Source organism: Arachis ipaensis, chromosome B05 (assembly GCF_000816755.2).
Source record: "Arachis ipaensis cultivar K30076 chromosome B05, Araip1.1, whole genome shotgun sequence".
Classification (NCBI taxonomy): Eukaryota; Viridiplantae; Streptophyta; class Magnoliopsida; order Fabales; family Fabaceae; genus Arachis; species Arachis ipaensis.
In genome coordinates, this window is record NC_029789.2 from 3,285,172 (window position 1) to 3,302,778 (window position 17,607).

At 37.0% G+C, this 17,607-nt stretch overlaps 1 protein-coding gene across 1 annotated transcript; it reads left to right on the plus strand.

The window, feature by feature from the left end:
• Positions 7,682–8,623, plus strand: LOC107639964 (uncharacterized mitochondrial protein AtMg00810-like). Its single transcript, XM_016343520.1, has 2 exons — positions 7,682–8,179; positions 8,225–8,623. Exons 1-2 carry the CDS (start codon positions 7,682–7,684, stop codon positions 8,621–8,623), a joined length of 897 nt encoding a protein of 298 aa, XP_016199006.1.

The following is a 17,607-nucleotide window of genomic DNA, read 5'->3' on the forward strand; positions in this document are numbered from 1 at the left end:
TAAAATGGTGTTGGTTTGGACCATGATCACTCAAACTTTGTGTTTATGAAGAAAGTGGTAGTTAGTATTTAGTAACCAATCCTTCTTAATTATATACAAGAGCAATCACCCTCACTAGGCCAAAAAAGACAATGATACATATATACACCCGGTTTGTCTTATTTTATTTTAAACAACGTGTATAATGAACTATTTATTTGGCTCAATATGAATTAAAAAATGAACATCCAAAATAAAATATTACTAACTTTTCAAACATAATACACCCATATTATTTAAAATAACCATCCAGATACTAAGAATAATATAATAAACATATGATATTCCTAAATTTCAACTGTACACATTGTAAATACTCCATTATACAGATACTTTCTCTTTTATTTTTTATTGGATGAGGGGTTAAAGGCTCATGGAGCGTGTGTACTACTGGATACTCATATTCATATAGCTAGAAGTAAATTATTGGTTTAATATTAAAATTTCAATTTTTAATAAAACATTTTTTGAACAAAATGATATTTTGATTATTTCAAAATGATTTTAATTCAATAAAACATATATTTTTTTATAAGTAGCAAATAATTTATTGATCTGATCTTTTGTAAGAAGTGGGAGAGTATCTAAGTTTAGTGCACTAGAAATTCAAATGTAAAGGTGGAGATAAAAGTGGGAGAAGTCGGTTCGAATTAAGGATCTCAACTTTATTATGTTGCACTCTTTGTCTTGTCTGGTGGATGGTGCCCTCAACGACAAAACTAACCTACATATTTACATTGTGCAATGGTTGTCGTCTTGTTGCAACTTGCGATAACTAATTAAATAATCCAATGGTTGAGATTTACAATAGCGTTCTCATAAGAGACGTGCTTTATGGGCATTAGAAGACACATGCATGTTCTGCATGGCTGCATAGATCATTATCTTTGTTTTTACCCCTGATATCCAATTTTTTTATAAATCAAATCTTAAACAATAAGATTTAGAATAATACTATTTATAACTGATTTTTATTAATATTAAATTAACTTAATTAATTTTAATTAACAAAAAGATTTTAATGTATATAACATAATTCTTTCATATAAAACGAAAAATTTAATTTAGAGATTAATTTTTCAAATAAAAAGTTTGGAGATAATTTTATAATTAAATTTTTTTAAAGATTAAAGTATCCGAATAAAATTTTTTTAGAAATTGGTTTGAGGTATTACTCTATTTTGTTCAATCATAATATAGAATAGACTAGATAATAATTAATGATTCGTTACTAATTTCATTCGATCTAATTATTAATGAAAAAAATCTTCATATGTTATATATAATTCACACCGTTAACATTAAATCATTTAAATACTAGGATTTAGGCCATTTTGATATTACCTTCTCATTTTGTATGTTATTATATATTATGTCAAGTTGGTGATAAAGACATAGACTTTGTTAAATAGACAATAATTTTTGTGAATAATATAAACAATAAACTCTAAAATAAGTCTAATAAAATAAAAATATACTACATTATTAAATTATTTACCTAAATCTTAATATTAGGATAACTATCTACACACCTAATAAATTGAATATTTAATATATTTATTATTTACATTATTTAATATTTTTATTGTTTACCTATACTTTTCCTAAAATCATACACCATGGTAGAATTCAAGTGGGGGAGGGGGGAGAGAAAGAAGAAAGCTAATGTAAAGTTAAGAAGAAGAAGAAGAAATTGTTACCTTCTAACATACACAGATTCAACAATCAAAATCATGGGCCCTTCTAGGCTTAATATATAATTAATAAACTAATGCTTATTATTAATTATTACAAGCTCATAAAGTCTTTTATTTATTTTGCGTTCATCGTAATAAAAAAGATATAGAAATATTAACAAAAAATATAATTTATTTTTTATTATTTTTATTAATTTTTTATAATTTTATTTTTTTATTATTATATTTTTTCTCAAAATTCTTAAATAAAAAAATGGAATAAATTAAATTTTTATAATACTTTCCATATAATACTTTCCATATATGCATGACCTACTTACGTAGGATGAGTGAGACAGGAATGATTTTGTTATATGAATTTGATCTCAGCCGCAAAATTCTTCCAACTTCCAAGCTAATTGGAGAAGATTTTGTTCCAATTTTAATGAGGAGATGACACGTGTTATATTTTAGTTGAACAATTAGTATTAGAAACAAAGTTGGCGCATATGTGTGTTAAAGTATACAAGCTAGGAGTTACGATGATAACATTTTTAATTAGGCATCGTGGGGGTTTGTTTTGCACTAATTTTTTAATTTATCCCATTATCTCATCTTATATAATTTTTTTGTTTGGTTTGCACCAGGGTATTCATCAGGCCGGTAGCCCAATGACTAATCCCTCGGGTACTGCAAAGACAAAGTAGACGATCCTCCCAAATAAGCAAGCTCCATTCTCATCCTCCAGTATCGAACCCGGGAGAGATGGTTAAGGAATACAGACCCTCGTCCATCTGTGCCAACTTGCGTTGCTTCTTATATTATTTAAACGGGCATGCAGTCATGGACTTTTAAGTTGGTGGAAGCAGTTATTTTGATTTATTTATTTTGCACTTTACGTAGATTGCCAATGTTAGAAAAGCAATTAGGAAGCTCTTGTCCTCTATAAAATGGAGTCTTTCAAAATGCGATGGGAATTTATCCAACCAACTGGATTGCATGCTTCTTGAGACCACCTTATTTTCTTAGTAGAGATTACTACATTTGGCTTCTCACCTGATCTTAAATGTTAATATATATAGAAACTAAAAGCTGTACCTCATGTAGTAGTGACCATGCTCAAAATTAAAGTAAAAGCATTTTCAAACTTAGAAGATAAACCACACATTTATCATAGCTAATGGTACATATATATCCTTTAATTTCTCGGTGTATGTTTTCTAGTTGGTTCATGATATTATTGTACCCATCAACAGTAACTAAAAAGGATGATCAAATATATAGGACTGTATCCTTTCGCTTTGGCTTCTTTCTCAAATGAAGGGCACCTCTTCTCCCACCTGAAAATGTAAGAAAATATAAAACCAAATTATTGGTTTAATATTAAAATTTCAATTTTCAATAAAATTATTTTAATTTGATAAAACACATATTTTTTATAAGTAGCAAATAATTTATATATTTGATCTAATATTTTGTTAGAACATTAGAAAATTATTGAAAGAGTAAATAAAAAAGAAATAGATTTCTAGAAAAATTTTTTTTTCAATCTTTTGTTTAAAAACTCGTTCAGAAAAATAATTTCAAAAAAACTCATTTAGCATAAAATTATCAGATTTAAAAAATAAAAAATTTTATTTTTTTAAATAGACATACAAAAACTGTATGGAAATTTAATATATTCTTTTAGTACACCTCCTTATATTTGTTCTTAATATCATTTTTTTTAATGTTAAATTTTTTAGAAGACCAAAATTAGGGCTGGCAATGGGTAGAGTTTGGACTCTACCCTAATCCTACTCGCAAATTGAAAATTTTTTTAAAATTCTATTCTATTTTACTCGCGAGTTGAGAATCTCTCAACCCTAACTCTATCTGCACCTTAAAGTTCTAAACCCTACTCTACCCGACTCTACTCGCAGAAAAAATTTTTTTTTTAAACAAATATAAGATTCAACCATTCCAAATTTTATACATGTTAATAAAATAGAAAATAAAAAATTAAGTTCAAATTAAAATTTAAAAAAATAAAATCTTAAAGAAATTCAACATAAAATTATAAATAATATGATCATCAAATAGTTTAGTGGTTATTTCAAGTTTTTATATGAAAAAGATTGTGAATTCAACCCTCACTTTCTTCACTACATACATAACTTTTACATATATATTATATAATATATTAGGGATGCGGGTAGGATAGGATAGGGTATACCTTGAACCCGTACCCTACCCTACCCGCAGACAAATTTACACCGTATCCTACGGATCGGATAAACAACCCTATTCGAATGAATTAGTCCAAATTTGATTAGATAGAGTATATATTGCCAACCCTAACCAAAATACTCAAAAATGTAACAACTTCATGAACTTCTGTGGCGGGACCCAGAGTATCTAAGTTTAGTGCACTCGAGAATCTAACTTTACTGAAGTGGGAGAGGATCTCAACATGACTTTCCCATTTATATCATATTTAAAAAAAAAAAAATTAGCTACCTTTTGTTGCCTACATATAAAACGATCGGAATTATACATTTCTATTTTGTAACCAACCAACTCAATTGTATGCTTCTTACTCCAATTGCTATGCTTGCGTACTAAATACTACTCCCAATGCAAATACCACTTTCATTTTATTATTATTGAAATAAAAACAAACCTTGAGTTTAATTTAATTTGTCTAACTCCCATGGCCCAAACCAAGAGGATTTTAGCTTTGATTTTGCTTGCATTGATGGTTATTTTCTGCCAGTGGTTCCACTCCATTGAGAGTATAAGTAGCGTGGATTCTGCTGAGGATGATGGGAACAACATGTGGTGCCTCCCGCCACCACTTCAACACCAAATGCCGCCATGGCAGTTGGGTAAAACTGCCGGGCCACCACATCCAGGCCACGGTGATGATGGATTTCGGGCAACACACCATTGTGTTTAGGGGTGGGCATGGTTTGGACTTTTATAAATCCAAACTGAATCCATTTCAGAATCAGTTTTATGGTTCATAAAACCAAATCAGAATTGGATTGAATAGAGAAACCAGTTCTAAATTGGTTTGAAAAAATAAAAACTAATTTTAAACTGGTTTTAGAATTTAAATATGATTTTACTTACAAACCGGTTTTAAATCCAGTTTTACGTATAAAACCGGTTTTAAATCCAGTTTTACGTATAAAATCGGTTTTAAATTCGATTTTTTTAAAATCCAAATCTAAAATCCGGTTTTTTTTTAAATCCAAATTTAAAATTCGGCTTTTTTATAAAATCCAATTTTAAAACCAGTTTCTTCAACCAAAAATCCAATTTTAAAACTAATTTTTAAAAATCCAATTTTCAAACCAGATATTTTAACAAAAAGTCCACTTTTAAAACCAGTTTTTAGAAATTCAATTTTCAAACCATAATTTTTTTAAAAGTAAAATTAATACCTATACACTTTAAAATGACTTTAGTATTAATTTTACTTTTAAAAAAATTATGGTTTGAAAATTGAATTTCTAAAAACTGGTTTTAAAACTGGATTTTCAAAAATTGGTTTTAAAACTGAATTTTTGGTTAAAAACTCTAGTTTTAAAACTAGATTTTATAAAAAAAAAACCAGATTTTAGATTTGGATTTAAAAAAAAAAACTGAATTTTAGATTTGGATTAAAAAAAACGGATTTAAAGCCGGTTTTATACGTAAAACTGGATTTAAAACCGATTTGTAAGTAAAATCGAATTTAAATTCTAAAACTGGTTTAAAATCGGTTTTTATTTTTTCAAACCGATTTAGAACCGATTTCTCTCTTCAATCCAGTTCTGGTTTGGTTTCATGAACCATAAAACTGGTTTTGAAATGGATCAAGTTTGGATTTATAAAAATCCAAACCGTGCTCACCCCTACCTAAAAGATGATTGGCACAGCTGAGGTGGATCAAAGACTTTACATGCTCAAACTACCTGCAAATCAGAAATTGATTTCTCCTCCAACTCAAGTCATATCACACAAAGCACAAATAGACATAGCACATGGATTAGATAATAAAAAAGTTTTGTGACATTTTAGACTAGGACACATGCTACAAGAGAAAATGCATAGCATTCAGAAACTGTACCCATTCATTCATTGTATAAATAACATTATACCATGTGATTCTTGTTATTTTTCAAGACAAAAGAAATTGCCTTTTATTGGCAGTGTCACAGAAATAAAATGTTACTTTAATCTTATTCATGTGGATATATAGGGACCTATTGCTATTTCTTCTATTAATGGTTACAAGTATTTTCTTACTATTGTGGATAAAAAAAAATAAATTTACATGAATATTTTTTTTTGAAACTCAAATCAGAGGCAGGTTCCTCTTACAAGCTTTTGTTCATTTGATTCTAACTCAATTCAAAAAAACTATAAAATGTATAAGAAGTGATAATGGACCTGAATTTCGTTTTAAAATCTTTTTTGATTCCAAAGGCATACAACATCAAACTAGTTGTGTTGAGACTCTACAACAAAATGTTGTTGTGGAAAGAAAACATCAAACCATTTTCAACACAGCTAGAGCCTTCATATTTCAATCAATGTTCCTAAAATTTTTTGGCTTTTTGCTGTTAACCATGCTGTCCATCTTATCAATCGAATGTCTAGTAAAAAATTGCATGAAAAATCTTCATTTCAAATTTTGTTTCATAAATTACCTGATCTGAAAAATTTGAAGGTGTTTGGGTGTTTAGCTTATGCTTCCACTTTAACTGCTAATCGAAAAAAATTAGATAGCAGAGTTAGAAAATGTATATTTTTTGGATTTAAATAAGGAACCAAAGGATACATTCTATTTGACCTGAATTCTAGAGAACTTTTTATTTCAAGACATGTACAATTTTATGAGCTTCATTTTTCATACAAGTTCAAAGACAATAACTTAAGCTCCCAACATGCATCACACACATGCATACCATCTCACAACATTAGTAACCTTGATTTATTCGCAATAGATCTTGAGCCACAACATATTACACACACTCTCACACATACTCTGCCCGTTATCATGGAACATCCCATGCCTTCCCCTACACAAGTACAAAGCACTGCCTCACACACTTTAGGCACAACATTGCATAATACACAAGATTCACAAACATCTTTAGCACATTTAGAAAATGTACAACTGGCTGAGATTACACCACACACACATATGACATCGAGAAGGATCACCAGAGAGAGAAGACTTGTAGGATTATCATTGCATGCTTATGGCTCCATCCATCAAAACTCAAGTGCTAACCACATACAGGTATCCACTCTCTGAGGCAATAGATTATGATGCTCTTTCACAAAATCATAAACGTTTTGCACTACATCTCTCATCCAACCCCAAACCAAAATCCTATCAAGAGGCTGTGGTGCACGAATGTTGGAGAATAGCCATTCAAGACGAACTTTTGGCTTTTGAGAATAATAGAACTTGGCATCTAATTGATTTACCAGTTGGGAAGAGACCCATTAGCTGTAAGTGGGTATTCAAGATAAAGTACAATCTTGATGGTATAGTAGAGCGCTATAAAGCTCGATTGGTTGCACAGGGATTCACTTAGAGGCCTGGCTTCGATTTTCTCGACACATTCAGCCCCGTAGTAAGGATGACCACTTTGCGAATGTTACTTGCTGTTGTCACGAGCAAAAACTGGTTCCTTCATCAGCTGGATGTCAACATAGCGCTCTTACATAGAGACTTACCCGAAGAAGTTTACATGCGAGCACCACCGGGTCTTGATGCTCCAAAAAAAAAAGTGTGCAAGTTGGAATGATCCTTATATGGACTAAAACAAGAAAGTAGAATGTGGAATTTGAAGTTGAGTGGAGTGCTACAAAGAGAAGGCTTTGTTTAGTCAAAACATGGTTACACTCTCTTTACTATAGCCACCGAAAATGGATTTACAGCAATTCTAGTTTATGTAGACGACCTCATTGTCTCTGAAAATGACATGGAAGAAATCAGAAATGTGAAAAAGGTCTTGGATGAGAAGTTTAAAATCAAGGATATCGGCAGATTGAAGTACTTTCTAGGACTGGAATTTGCTCACAGTTCAAAAGGATTGGCAATTTGTCAACGCAAGTACACATTAGACCTCTTAGAAGAATTTGGTATGTTGGGTGCCAAGCCAGCAAGCACTCCCATGCACTATTCAGCTGCCCTCTCCAAGAATTCAGGGATGAAGTTGAGTGATTCGCTATGGTACAGAAAACTAGTTGGCAAGTTATTATATCTCACCAACACTCGACCAGATATTTCGTATGCTGTAGGATGTTTGAGCCAATTTCTCGACTGCCCCACTGATCAACATTTTCAAGTAGGTCTCCATGTGCTTCGGTATCTCAAGGGTGATTCGAGTTCGAGTTTGTTTTTTGCCAAAGACAATAACTTGAAACTCACAGGGTTTGTTGATTCAGACTGGGCAACTTGCCTAGATACTAGAAGATCGGTAACTGGTTATTGCTTTTTCTTGGGTGGAACTCTTGTATGTTAGCGCAGCAGGAAGCAAACTACTGTCTCCTGTTCATCATTAGATGCAGAATACAGGGCAATGAGCCAGGCAACTAGAGAAGGACAATGGCTAGTGTATCTTCTGAAAGAACTCCAGGCTGAGCATAAGACACCTTTTAGTCTCTTTTGCGACACTCAATCCACTCTTCACATAGCTGCAAACCCTATCTTCCATGAAAGGACAAAGCATTTGGAAGTAGACTGTCATTTGGTCAGGGACAAGACTCAAGAAGGAGTGGTGAAGTTGCTGCCCGTCAAGACAACTGAACAAACAGCAGACATTCTTACCAAAATTTTATCTCCGACTCCCTTCAACACGTGTCGGAGCAAGCTAGGATTATTAAATCTCTATATTCCCAGCTTGAAGGCGGGTATCACATGACTGTCATGCTTAATTAAAATAGTTGCTAAATAAAATATGATTAATGGTAATGTAACCTAATTAATTATAGATTGTACATATATGTATCTTGGTATTGTTTGTTTTGAATGAGAGGTTCCACCGTTCACCTTTTGTGTGCGCCTGTTTTTCTTCCTTTTGGTAACCTTTCATTCTCTTTCATTCATTGTTGTTATGCTCTCAAACTTTCAATGCTTTATCAGAATTTAAAGTCTAAAAAAATATCTATTTGTATTATTAAAAAGATATATGTAAAAATCGTTATATATGGTATACTTTGTTTATTCAATTTTTAACTATAGTGTTGTAATATACACAGATAGTTTATTCATGCAATTATGCAAACAAAAAAAAAAAATATTCCTTTTGGTAACCTTTCATTCTCTTTCATTCATTGTTGTTATGCTCTCAAACTTTCAATGCTTTATCAGAATTTAAAGTCTAAAAAAATATCTATTTGTATTATTAAAAAGATATATGTAAAAATCGTTATATATGGTATACTTTGTTTATTCAATTTTTAACTATAGTGTTGTAATATACACAGATAGTTTATTCATGCAATTATGCACCCAAAAAAAAAAAAATACAATTCACAATTTAAAACATTGTTACAAGAAAAAAAAAATTATACTATATAAAATTTAAAAATAAAATATTACAAATAATAGGCCAATAATTAAAGATATACTCAAAGCTGATTATGAATAAAATCAATGAACCAATATGTTACGGTCCAACCCAGCTGAGCACAATTACCGTTTCGGTCCACGGACAAACCGATCTATGCGGTCGGGTCGACGCGCATAACCCGTTTGATCTGCGACCCGAACACGCATCCTTACTACCAACTGCATGATAGCTGTGGGAAACGAAACTTCCTGGAAGGAGGCCTTCCCTCGTGGGACCCGCTCTATTGACAGGGTATATAAGGGGAGGGTCCTATCCCTCCCCTGACAGTACGTCATTATAACTTTTTCTTTTTACCACCTGCATACCTACTAATTTGAATGTTGGAGTTTTCTTGCAGGTGGCATCTCCTCAAATCACGAAAAATCCGGAAAGTCCACTGCTCACACTTCTTATTCTCAGGAACCAAATCAAGGTTGGGACCCACCTTCACACCCGACAAGTAATCTTAAACTGTCCGGTAACCGACTAACCGTACACAACAGTAGTGATTAAAAGGATGATCAAATATGAAATATAAAACTCTATCTTTTCGTGTCTCCAATGAAGGCCGCCTCTTCAATTCCCACACACTGATGATAGCATGCCGCGTACCAAAATGGCAAAAAGGTATCTGAAGTGCTCCAAGCCCTTCCACCTCTTTCCTTTTTTTCTCTCTATATGGGTCCCACTGAAACCTCCTTCTACAGTCTACTCCTACTTTGCCCCCTTTGAGGTATCTTTCCTTTATGTCTCTTTGCTATAAACCGGCCCTTCTTGCTTATTACCTAATGCCTCCATTCACAAACAACGCTTGCGCTTCTCTTCCCTGGGTTTATACTTTTTAATTTCATATTGTTCTGTGTGTTTGCTTTCCTGTTGGCCATCTCTTGATGGTTAAGGTTGTCTCCAATGTATTTTGTAATCCTTGTATTTTGTTCAAATATGTTTTTAGTCAAAGTAAAAAAAAAAAAAATTGTGAGAAATAAAATAAAAAAATAAATCTAATTATTTGTCATCTTTAGTATTACTACCAACAATAAAAAAATGGTGAAAATTCAGGTGCAGTCGACTTCACATGAAGTTGATACCTGAGAGTCGTTAAATAATCTGACTGATTTAACTAAATTTTTATCTAAAGATTTTCAAATATCAACTTCGCGTAAAGTCAACTTCACCTGAGTTTTCACCTAAAAAAATACATACCACTTCATTTTTTATAGCTCAAAAATAATCGATGAATAATTATCAGAACACCCAACTCTTTATTTTAGAATATCATTTTATTTTTTTTCAACCAATATATTTCAAATAAAAACAAAGAATTCCATCAATCATTTGTTACGTTTCTCTTTTCTACTATACGAATTCATGTCCAACTTTTAAAGTGTTATTTTATTATGTCTGAAATAGTCCAAATATAATTTTGATTCCTAACATGATATCAAAGACCCAAATATAATGTAAATACCACCTAATATTATTTATGATAGGATTGAACGGGTTTTTAATTTCTAGAAAAAAGAAAATCAATTTAAGGTCTTCAAAAATCAATCAATTGATTTTCAAATGAACAACACTAACACTAACTAATTATACCATCATGCATGAAAACTAAGTGAAATTTAAAATTCATTCTTCATTGTAATTTTTGTCTTTAATTTGTTATGACATTTAGAAAAAGTGGGCAAAGAATACAATTCATAGAGAGATATATACGTACACATGCATATTACGTAGGATTTTGTTACTTCCAAGTTTAGCCGTACCCGTATGAATTTGATCTATGCGTGCCGCTGCAATAATATTATTCTTCCAAGCACCTTTGCTGTACATAGTGCCATTCAAAAGGCAACGTTTCAGCACCTTGGCTTTAACAAACTAGTTTAATATGTTTGACATAAAAATAAGTATCAATATCTTAATTATTATTTTTACATCTAATTTATACGAAGATATTGACAAAATATTCCAAAATAAAATGCCACAGAAAACAGCATATATAGCATAGGAAGCACATCCAAAACAACACTAGAAATAGTTTAAGGGTTTTTAGACAATAATTTTTTATGAACAATAACCTCTAGAATTGACCTAATAAAGTAAAAAAATAATCCACTTCTAAATTATCTCCTAAACCCTAAAATTAGAATAACTATTCACATACCTATTGAATTGAATATTCGACATATCTATTGTTTACATTGTTTAATATTTTCATTATTTATCTATACTTTTTCATAGTTTAAATGCTTTGGAGTCTAGAGAGCATGCATTAAATCATCCAACACTCCATGTATGGAAACTGTTACGGTGGGTAACCAGAAATTAGTGGCCGGATGGCGTTGGTTGGCCCTAACGTGTGAGGGAGGCGACTATCGAGTGAACCTGAAACTCGGTGTTCCTCCGTCCGACTTGTACGTGTGAAAGAATGGGGGGGTGGTACCTGCAAAGACACTCCGATGCCTAAGTTAGCAAGAGTGTGAGCAAGTTAGAGAATATTGGACCTTTTTTATACCTGAGGGATGTCAGGGTATTTATAGTGGTGAACCAATAACCACCGCTGGAGTAGTGCCACCTTTTTAGGTGGATAACCGTTCCCATATCTTAGGGAGGTTAAGATATGGCTCTATGAGGTTGTCGGAAAAGGTTGTCGGAAAAGCTTTGCATCGCGTAGCGTCAGAAGCGTCGGTCAGATACATCCGACTTTTAAAGTTGCTCAGATGATGCTTGGGATCGGTGGTTCCATCGTAGAGGTCCATATCGGGGCTTCTAAAGTTTCTCGGAACTTTCGCCCTCATTATGTCCTCGCTAAACGGATCTTTCTCTCCTAAGGGAGAATGTTCTCTATCGTCGTGGGGATTCCGACCTTTGAGGGAGGATTCTAACCTTAAGAGTTTTCTTTCTAACTCTTTTCGTCGCTCCATCTCCTCTTTTAGGCTCTTTTCAGCTTCCCTTTGTCGTTCCCGCTCCTGTTCTAGCTGCTCGAGGCGGCTATGGATTAACCCCATAAGCTCACTAGCGAGAGGGGGTCCTTCTTTTTTTGATTCGCGCCCCTCCGAGGAGTTCACCTTCGGATTTTTGATTCCGGAGGTGCCTTCCCTATGTTGATCATTGGCTTCCTGGTGGAGGGTCTGATCTGCCTCATTGTTTCCAGTGTTCAAATTCTCTTGTTCGGAATCTGTCTCCACATGACCCTCTTCAGGGGATCTTTCCGCCATCACTGGTTGATCTCTCGGGTCCCCGGCAACGGCGCCAATGTTACGGTGGGTAACCAGAGATTAGTGGGTCGGATGGTGTTGGTTGGCCCTAACGTGTGAGGGAGGCGACTATCGAGTGAACCTGAAACTCGGTGTTCCTCCGTCCTACTTGTACGTGTGAAAGAATGGGGGGGGGGTGGTACCTGCAAAGACACTCCGATGCCTAAGTTAGCAAGAGTGTGAGCAAGTTAGAGAATATTGGACCTTTTTTATACCTGAGGGATGTCAGGGTATTTATAGTGGTGAACCAATAACCACCGCTGAAGTAGTGCCACCTTTTTAGGTGGATAACCGTTCCCATATCTTAGGGAGGTTAAGATATGGCTCTATGAAGTGGTTAGAGAGTTTCTAGGGGCAGTTACTCATTCGAATGAGTGTTATCTGCCAGCTAACCCTCGTATCCGACTTCTTTGGAGCAGGTCGTGTTCAGTACCGACTTCTTGGGATGAAGGCTGGTACTGGGTGAGGGCCAACCCTTTGGGTTGGGCCTATTTGCTTGGATCCTGGACCTTTATTATTGGGCCAGGGTATGAACAGTGCCCCTACTCGAGCCCAATTTCTTTTTTAGGATTGGGGTTCGAGTACTCAACTCGGGGTCGTAGCCGATTTGCGAGAGGACCGACGTGATGACCGTGTGTTGATTTTCCTTTTCTTTTGTAGGTTTCTTGTCACCCTTTTGTAAGAAAAGAAATGGCTTCCGTAGATGCTCTCTCCCAGTGGGTTGATGTTACGGTCCTAGGGGAGGAGCCCTCAGTTGATACTGAATTTATCACCCACCTGCGTACTCACTATAGAATTTGTACTTCTGAAGAAGATGAGCCGAAGTACGAGTTAATAGTCCCGGGTCCAGAAGACCGGGTTTGTTTCGGGAGGGCCGACGAGACGGCCCCTCATTTCTTTTTTATGTATGAGAGCATGGTTACTCGTTTGGGCGTTTTTCTCCCCTTTTCAGAGTTTGAAATGTCTGTGTTGCGTCATTGCCGGGTTGCCCCCACCCAGCTTCACCCCAACTCTTGGGGTTTTTTGAAAATTTACCAATTCATCAGCCAGGCCTTAGAGTTCCCGACTTCTCTGAGGATTTTCTTCTATCTCTTCCATATGACCAAGCCCTTCAGTGGGTTAAATAATAAGCAACAGTGGGTGTCCTTCCATGCCATTCAAGGTCGGAGGCTTTTTACCCTTTTTGACGAATCCTTTCATGATTTCAAAAACTATTTTTTCAAAGTTCAAGCAGTAGAGGGTTACCACCCCTTTTTCCTGGATGATGATTCTTCTCCCCGGTTTCCTTTATATTGGCTAGAGGCCTCTCCCTGCGAGAAATATGGTCTGGACGACCTGGATGAGGTGGAGGCAGCCATTGTGGGGTTCCTCCAAGAAGTGTGGGGGAGGGCCCCATATTTGGATACTAAAAAGTTTCTCCAGGGGTCGCCGACCTTTGTTCAGTCACAACTAGGTAGCTTTTTGCGTTTTTCATTTATCTCCGACTTGCAATTTCTTTTACCGACTTGTCTGATTTTTAGCTGCCAATTTGTTTTTGTAGAGATGGCAAAGAAAAATGCTCAAGAGTCTTTCCAAAGGGTTCAGGAAGCCAAGGCGAAGTCTCGCGCCAGATCCGGTGGTGCTAGGGTGGCTGTCTCTCCTTCTCCTCCTCCTCGGAATGTTGGGACTTCCTCCCAACCTATTGTGATTTCTTCCTCGGCCTCTTCTCTGCCACCCCCTTCCGCCCGACCTACTCCCGAACCAGAGCTAAAGAAGCGCAAGACCTTGGAGTCCGGCGCTTCTGGTGAGGCGGACGCTCTCGCGTTCGTCCGAAAGAACATCTACCCTCATGCTCGTATGAGTATGGATGATGTTTCTGTTCGGCACTACCTTACCACTATGGTTGAGGAGAGTCTCAAGACGGCGGGGGTTTGTGGCAAACTCTTGGATATATTTGAGAAGACTCCCATCAGTTCCTTAGGGACGACCTCGAGGGTCGAGGAGCTGGAGGGTAGGCTTCGCATATATCAGGAGCATGAGAAGGAGTTGGAGGGGAAAGTCGCCAAACTGAAGGAGGAGAGGGACAGCCTCAGAGAGAAGGGGCAGAAGTTGCAGGCCCAATGCAACATGGAGGTAGATTTGAGGAAAGCAGCGCAAGCCAGCTACAATAGTTTATTTGCTGATCTTGTGTCTGTAAAGAACGACTTGTTGAATGCTCGGAAGGCCTACACCGAGTTGGAGGACTCTATTGCGGATGGTGCTGATGAGGCCTGGAGGATTTTCAAGGAACAGGTCGGAGTTATTGCTCCTGACTTGGACCTTTCTCCTTTGGACCCTGATAAGATTGTTATTGATGGTGCCATCGTGGATCCTCCTGTCCCCATAGTGGAGTCTGAGTCTGATTTAAAGACTCGGGGGCAGAGGATCGTAGAGTCCCCTCCTCGCTCTAAGGACGCTCCGAGTTCCTCTACCATCCTCCCGACTTCCTCTTTGACTCCTGCTCCTGGCGTTCCCCCTGACTCTGCTGGTGGTGATCCTCTTAAAAAGTGATTTTGGCTATTGGGGCCCGGCCTGTGGGCCCCTCTTTTTAAACTCTTTATATTTATTTGTTGGTGTTTTGAACAATTTTTTGGCCTTTTAAGGCCGTAAACAAAACAGTGATGCCCTTTTTTAATAAGGGTTTAATTTAGCGTTAAATAAATGCCCTTTTTGGATAAGGGTTTTGAGTTACCTTATGTGCGCATGCTTTTTCTGTTCGTGGTTCTTTTGACTTTTTGATCTTTTCTAGAAAAACCTTTTCTTTTGGGCTCGCCTGCTTTCCTGAATCTCCTTGATCTTTAAGGCAGCCTTACAATTTCTCTTGGTTTTCCCTATCTCTTTTGTTATTCCTAGTACTCAATTTCGTTTTATTGAGCTTTTCGTGACTTAGGCTACTTTTGCGATTCATTTTAATTTTACTCGGTTTCGCATTCTGACTTATGAGTCGGACCACTCCCGAGTTTATCATGATCGACCTCTATAGCCTCTTTACGCCGATTTGTACCTCGTCGTTTTATCCTGACGACCATCTAGGTCGGTTCATGGGATTTTCACGTTTTGTCGAGCTTAAATCGGCGCGTTTCGTAGAAGGAGAAAAAAAAAGGAACTTTAAGAGAGATATTTTAAAATAAAAGAGATCTTTATCAATTGAGGAGGTACCTTATTGCTACTAAGGGCTTTTGATAATTTATTCCCTTTAGCCCCTACTATGATGCCTCGTTAAAAACCCTTCTCCAGAAAAAACCCTTTGATTCTGGGAAAAAATCATTCACCTCGGTTTCTGCAAAGCGTCCCAGGAGCTCCGAAGCTTTTTCCAAGTACCTTTTCATATTTGGGTCCTTTGCCTGATATTCCCCACTTATTTGGGAGGTCACCACTTGGGAGTCGCTGTATACCATCACCTTCGTAGCACCGACCTCTTCAGCCAGCTTCAATCCTGCGATCAAGGCTTCGTATTCTGCCTGATTATTCGAAGTTGGGAATTCAAACTTGAGGGAAACCTCTATCTGGGTTCCCCTTTCATCTACCAATATTATGCCTGCGCCGCTTCCTGTTTTATTGGAGGATCCATCCACATAGAGTTCCCAGGTGGTCGGTTTGTCCTCTTGGTCCCCTGCATATTCTGCAATGAAGTCGGCGAGGCACTGGGCTTTAATCGTCGTCCGAGTCTCGTACTTCAAGTCGAACTCGGAGAGTTCTATTGCCCATTGGACCATTCTTCCTGCAACATCCGTCTTTTGGAGGATTTGCTTCATGGGTTGGTTTGTGCGGACTCTTATTGTGTGAGCCTGAAAGTAAGGCCGTAGCCTTTGCCTTATTTAAGTCGGTGTAGTCGACGCACATTCTCCATTTACCATTTTGTTTTTTGACTAGCACTATATTGGCTAGCCATGTTGGATATTTGACTTCTCTGATGAAGCCGGCTTCTAGGAGCGCCTGCACTTGCTCTTCTACTACTAAGGCTCGCTCTGGGCCGAGCTTGCGTCTTCTTTGTTGCACAGGTCGGGACCCTGAGTAGACCGAGAGCTTGTGAGACATGAGCTCGGGATCTATCCCAGGCATGTCGGAGGCCTTCCAGGCGAAGAGATCTGAGTTGTCTCTTAGGAGCTTAATCAACCCTTGTCTTAGGGTTTCCCCTAGGTTGGCTCCTATGTGAGTGTTTTTCCCTTCCTCTTCGCCGACCTGAATCTCCTCAGTTTTTCCCCCGGGTTGTGGTCGCAGCTCTTTTTTAACCCTTGCTCCCCCGAGTTCTATTGTGTGAACTTCTTTGCCTTTTCCTCTCAGGTTTAGGCTTTCATTGTAGCACTTCCTTGCCAGCTTCTGATCTCCCCTCACCGTTGCTATCCCTGACGAGGTCGGGAACTTCATGCAGAGGTGGGGTGTCGATACCACCGCTCCGAGTCGGTTAAGGGTAGCTCTGCCGATTAGAGCATTATAGGCCGATCCCTCGTCGATGACTATGAAGTCTATACTCAGAGTCTTTGATTTTTCCCCCTTTCCAAAGGTGGTGTGGAGGGGCAAAAATCCTAGTGGCTTTATTGGCGTGTCACCTAATCCGTACAAGGGGTCGGGGTAGGCTCTTAACTCTTTCTCATCTAAACCTAGTTTGTCGAAGGCGGGCTTGAATAGGATGTCCGCCGAGCTTCCTTGGTCTACTAGTGTTCTGTGTAGATGGGCATTTGCCAGGATCATGGTGATTACCACTGGGTCGTCGTGCCCAGGGATTATTCCTCGCCTGTCTTCCTTTGTGAATGATATGGTCGGAAGATCGGAGGACCCCTCTTCGACCTGGTAGACTCTCTTGAGATGTCTTTTTCGAGAGGATTTTGTGAGTCCCCCTCCCGCAAACCCTCCTGAGATCATATGGATATGTCTTTCCGGAGTTTGCGGTGGTGGGTCTCTTTTGTCCATATCATCTCGCTTTCTTTTTCCATGACTGTCCGACCTTTCTATGAGATATCTGTCAAGCCGACCTTCTCTGGCCAGCTTTTCTATCACATTTTTAAGGTCGTAACAGTC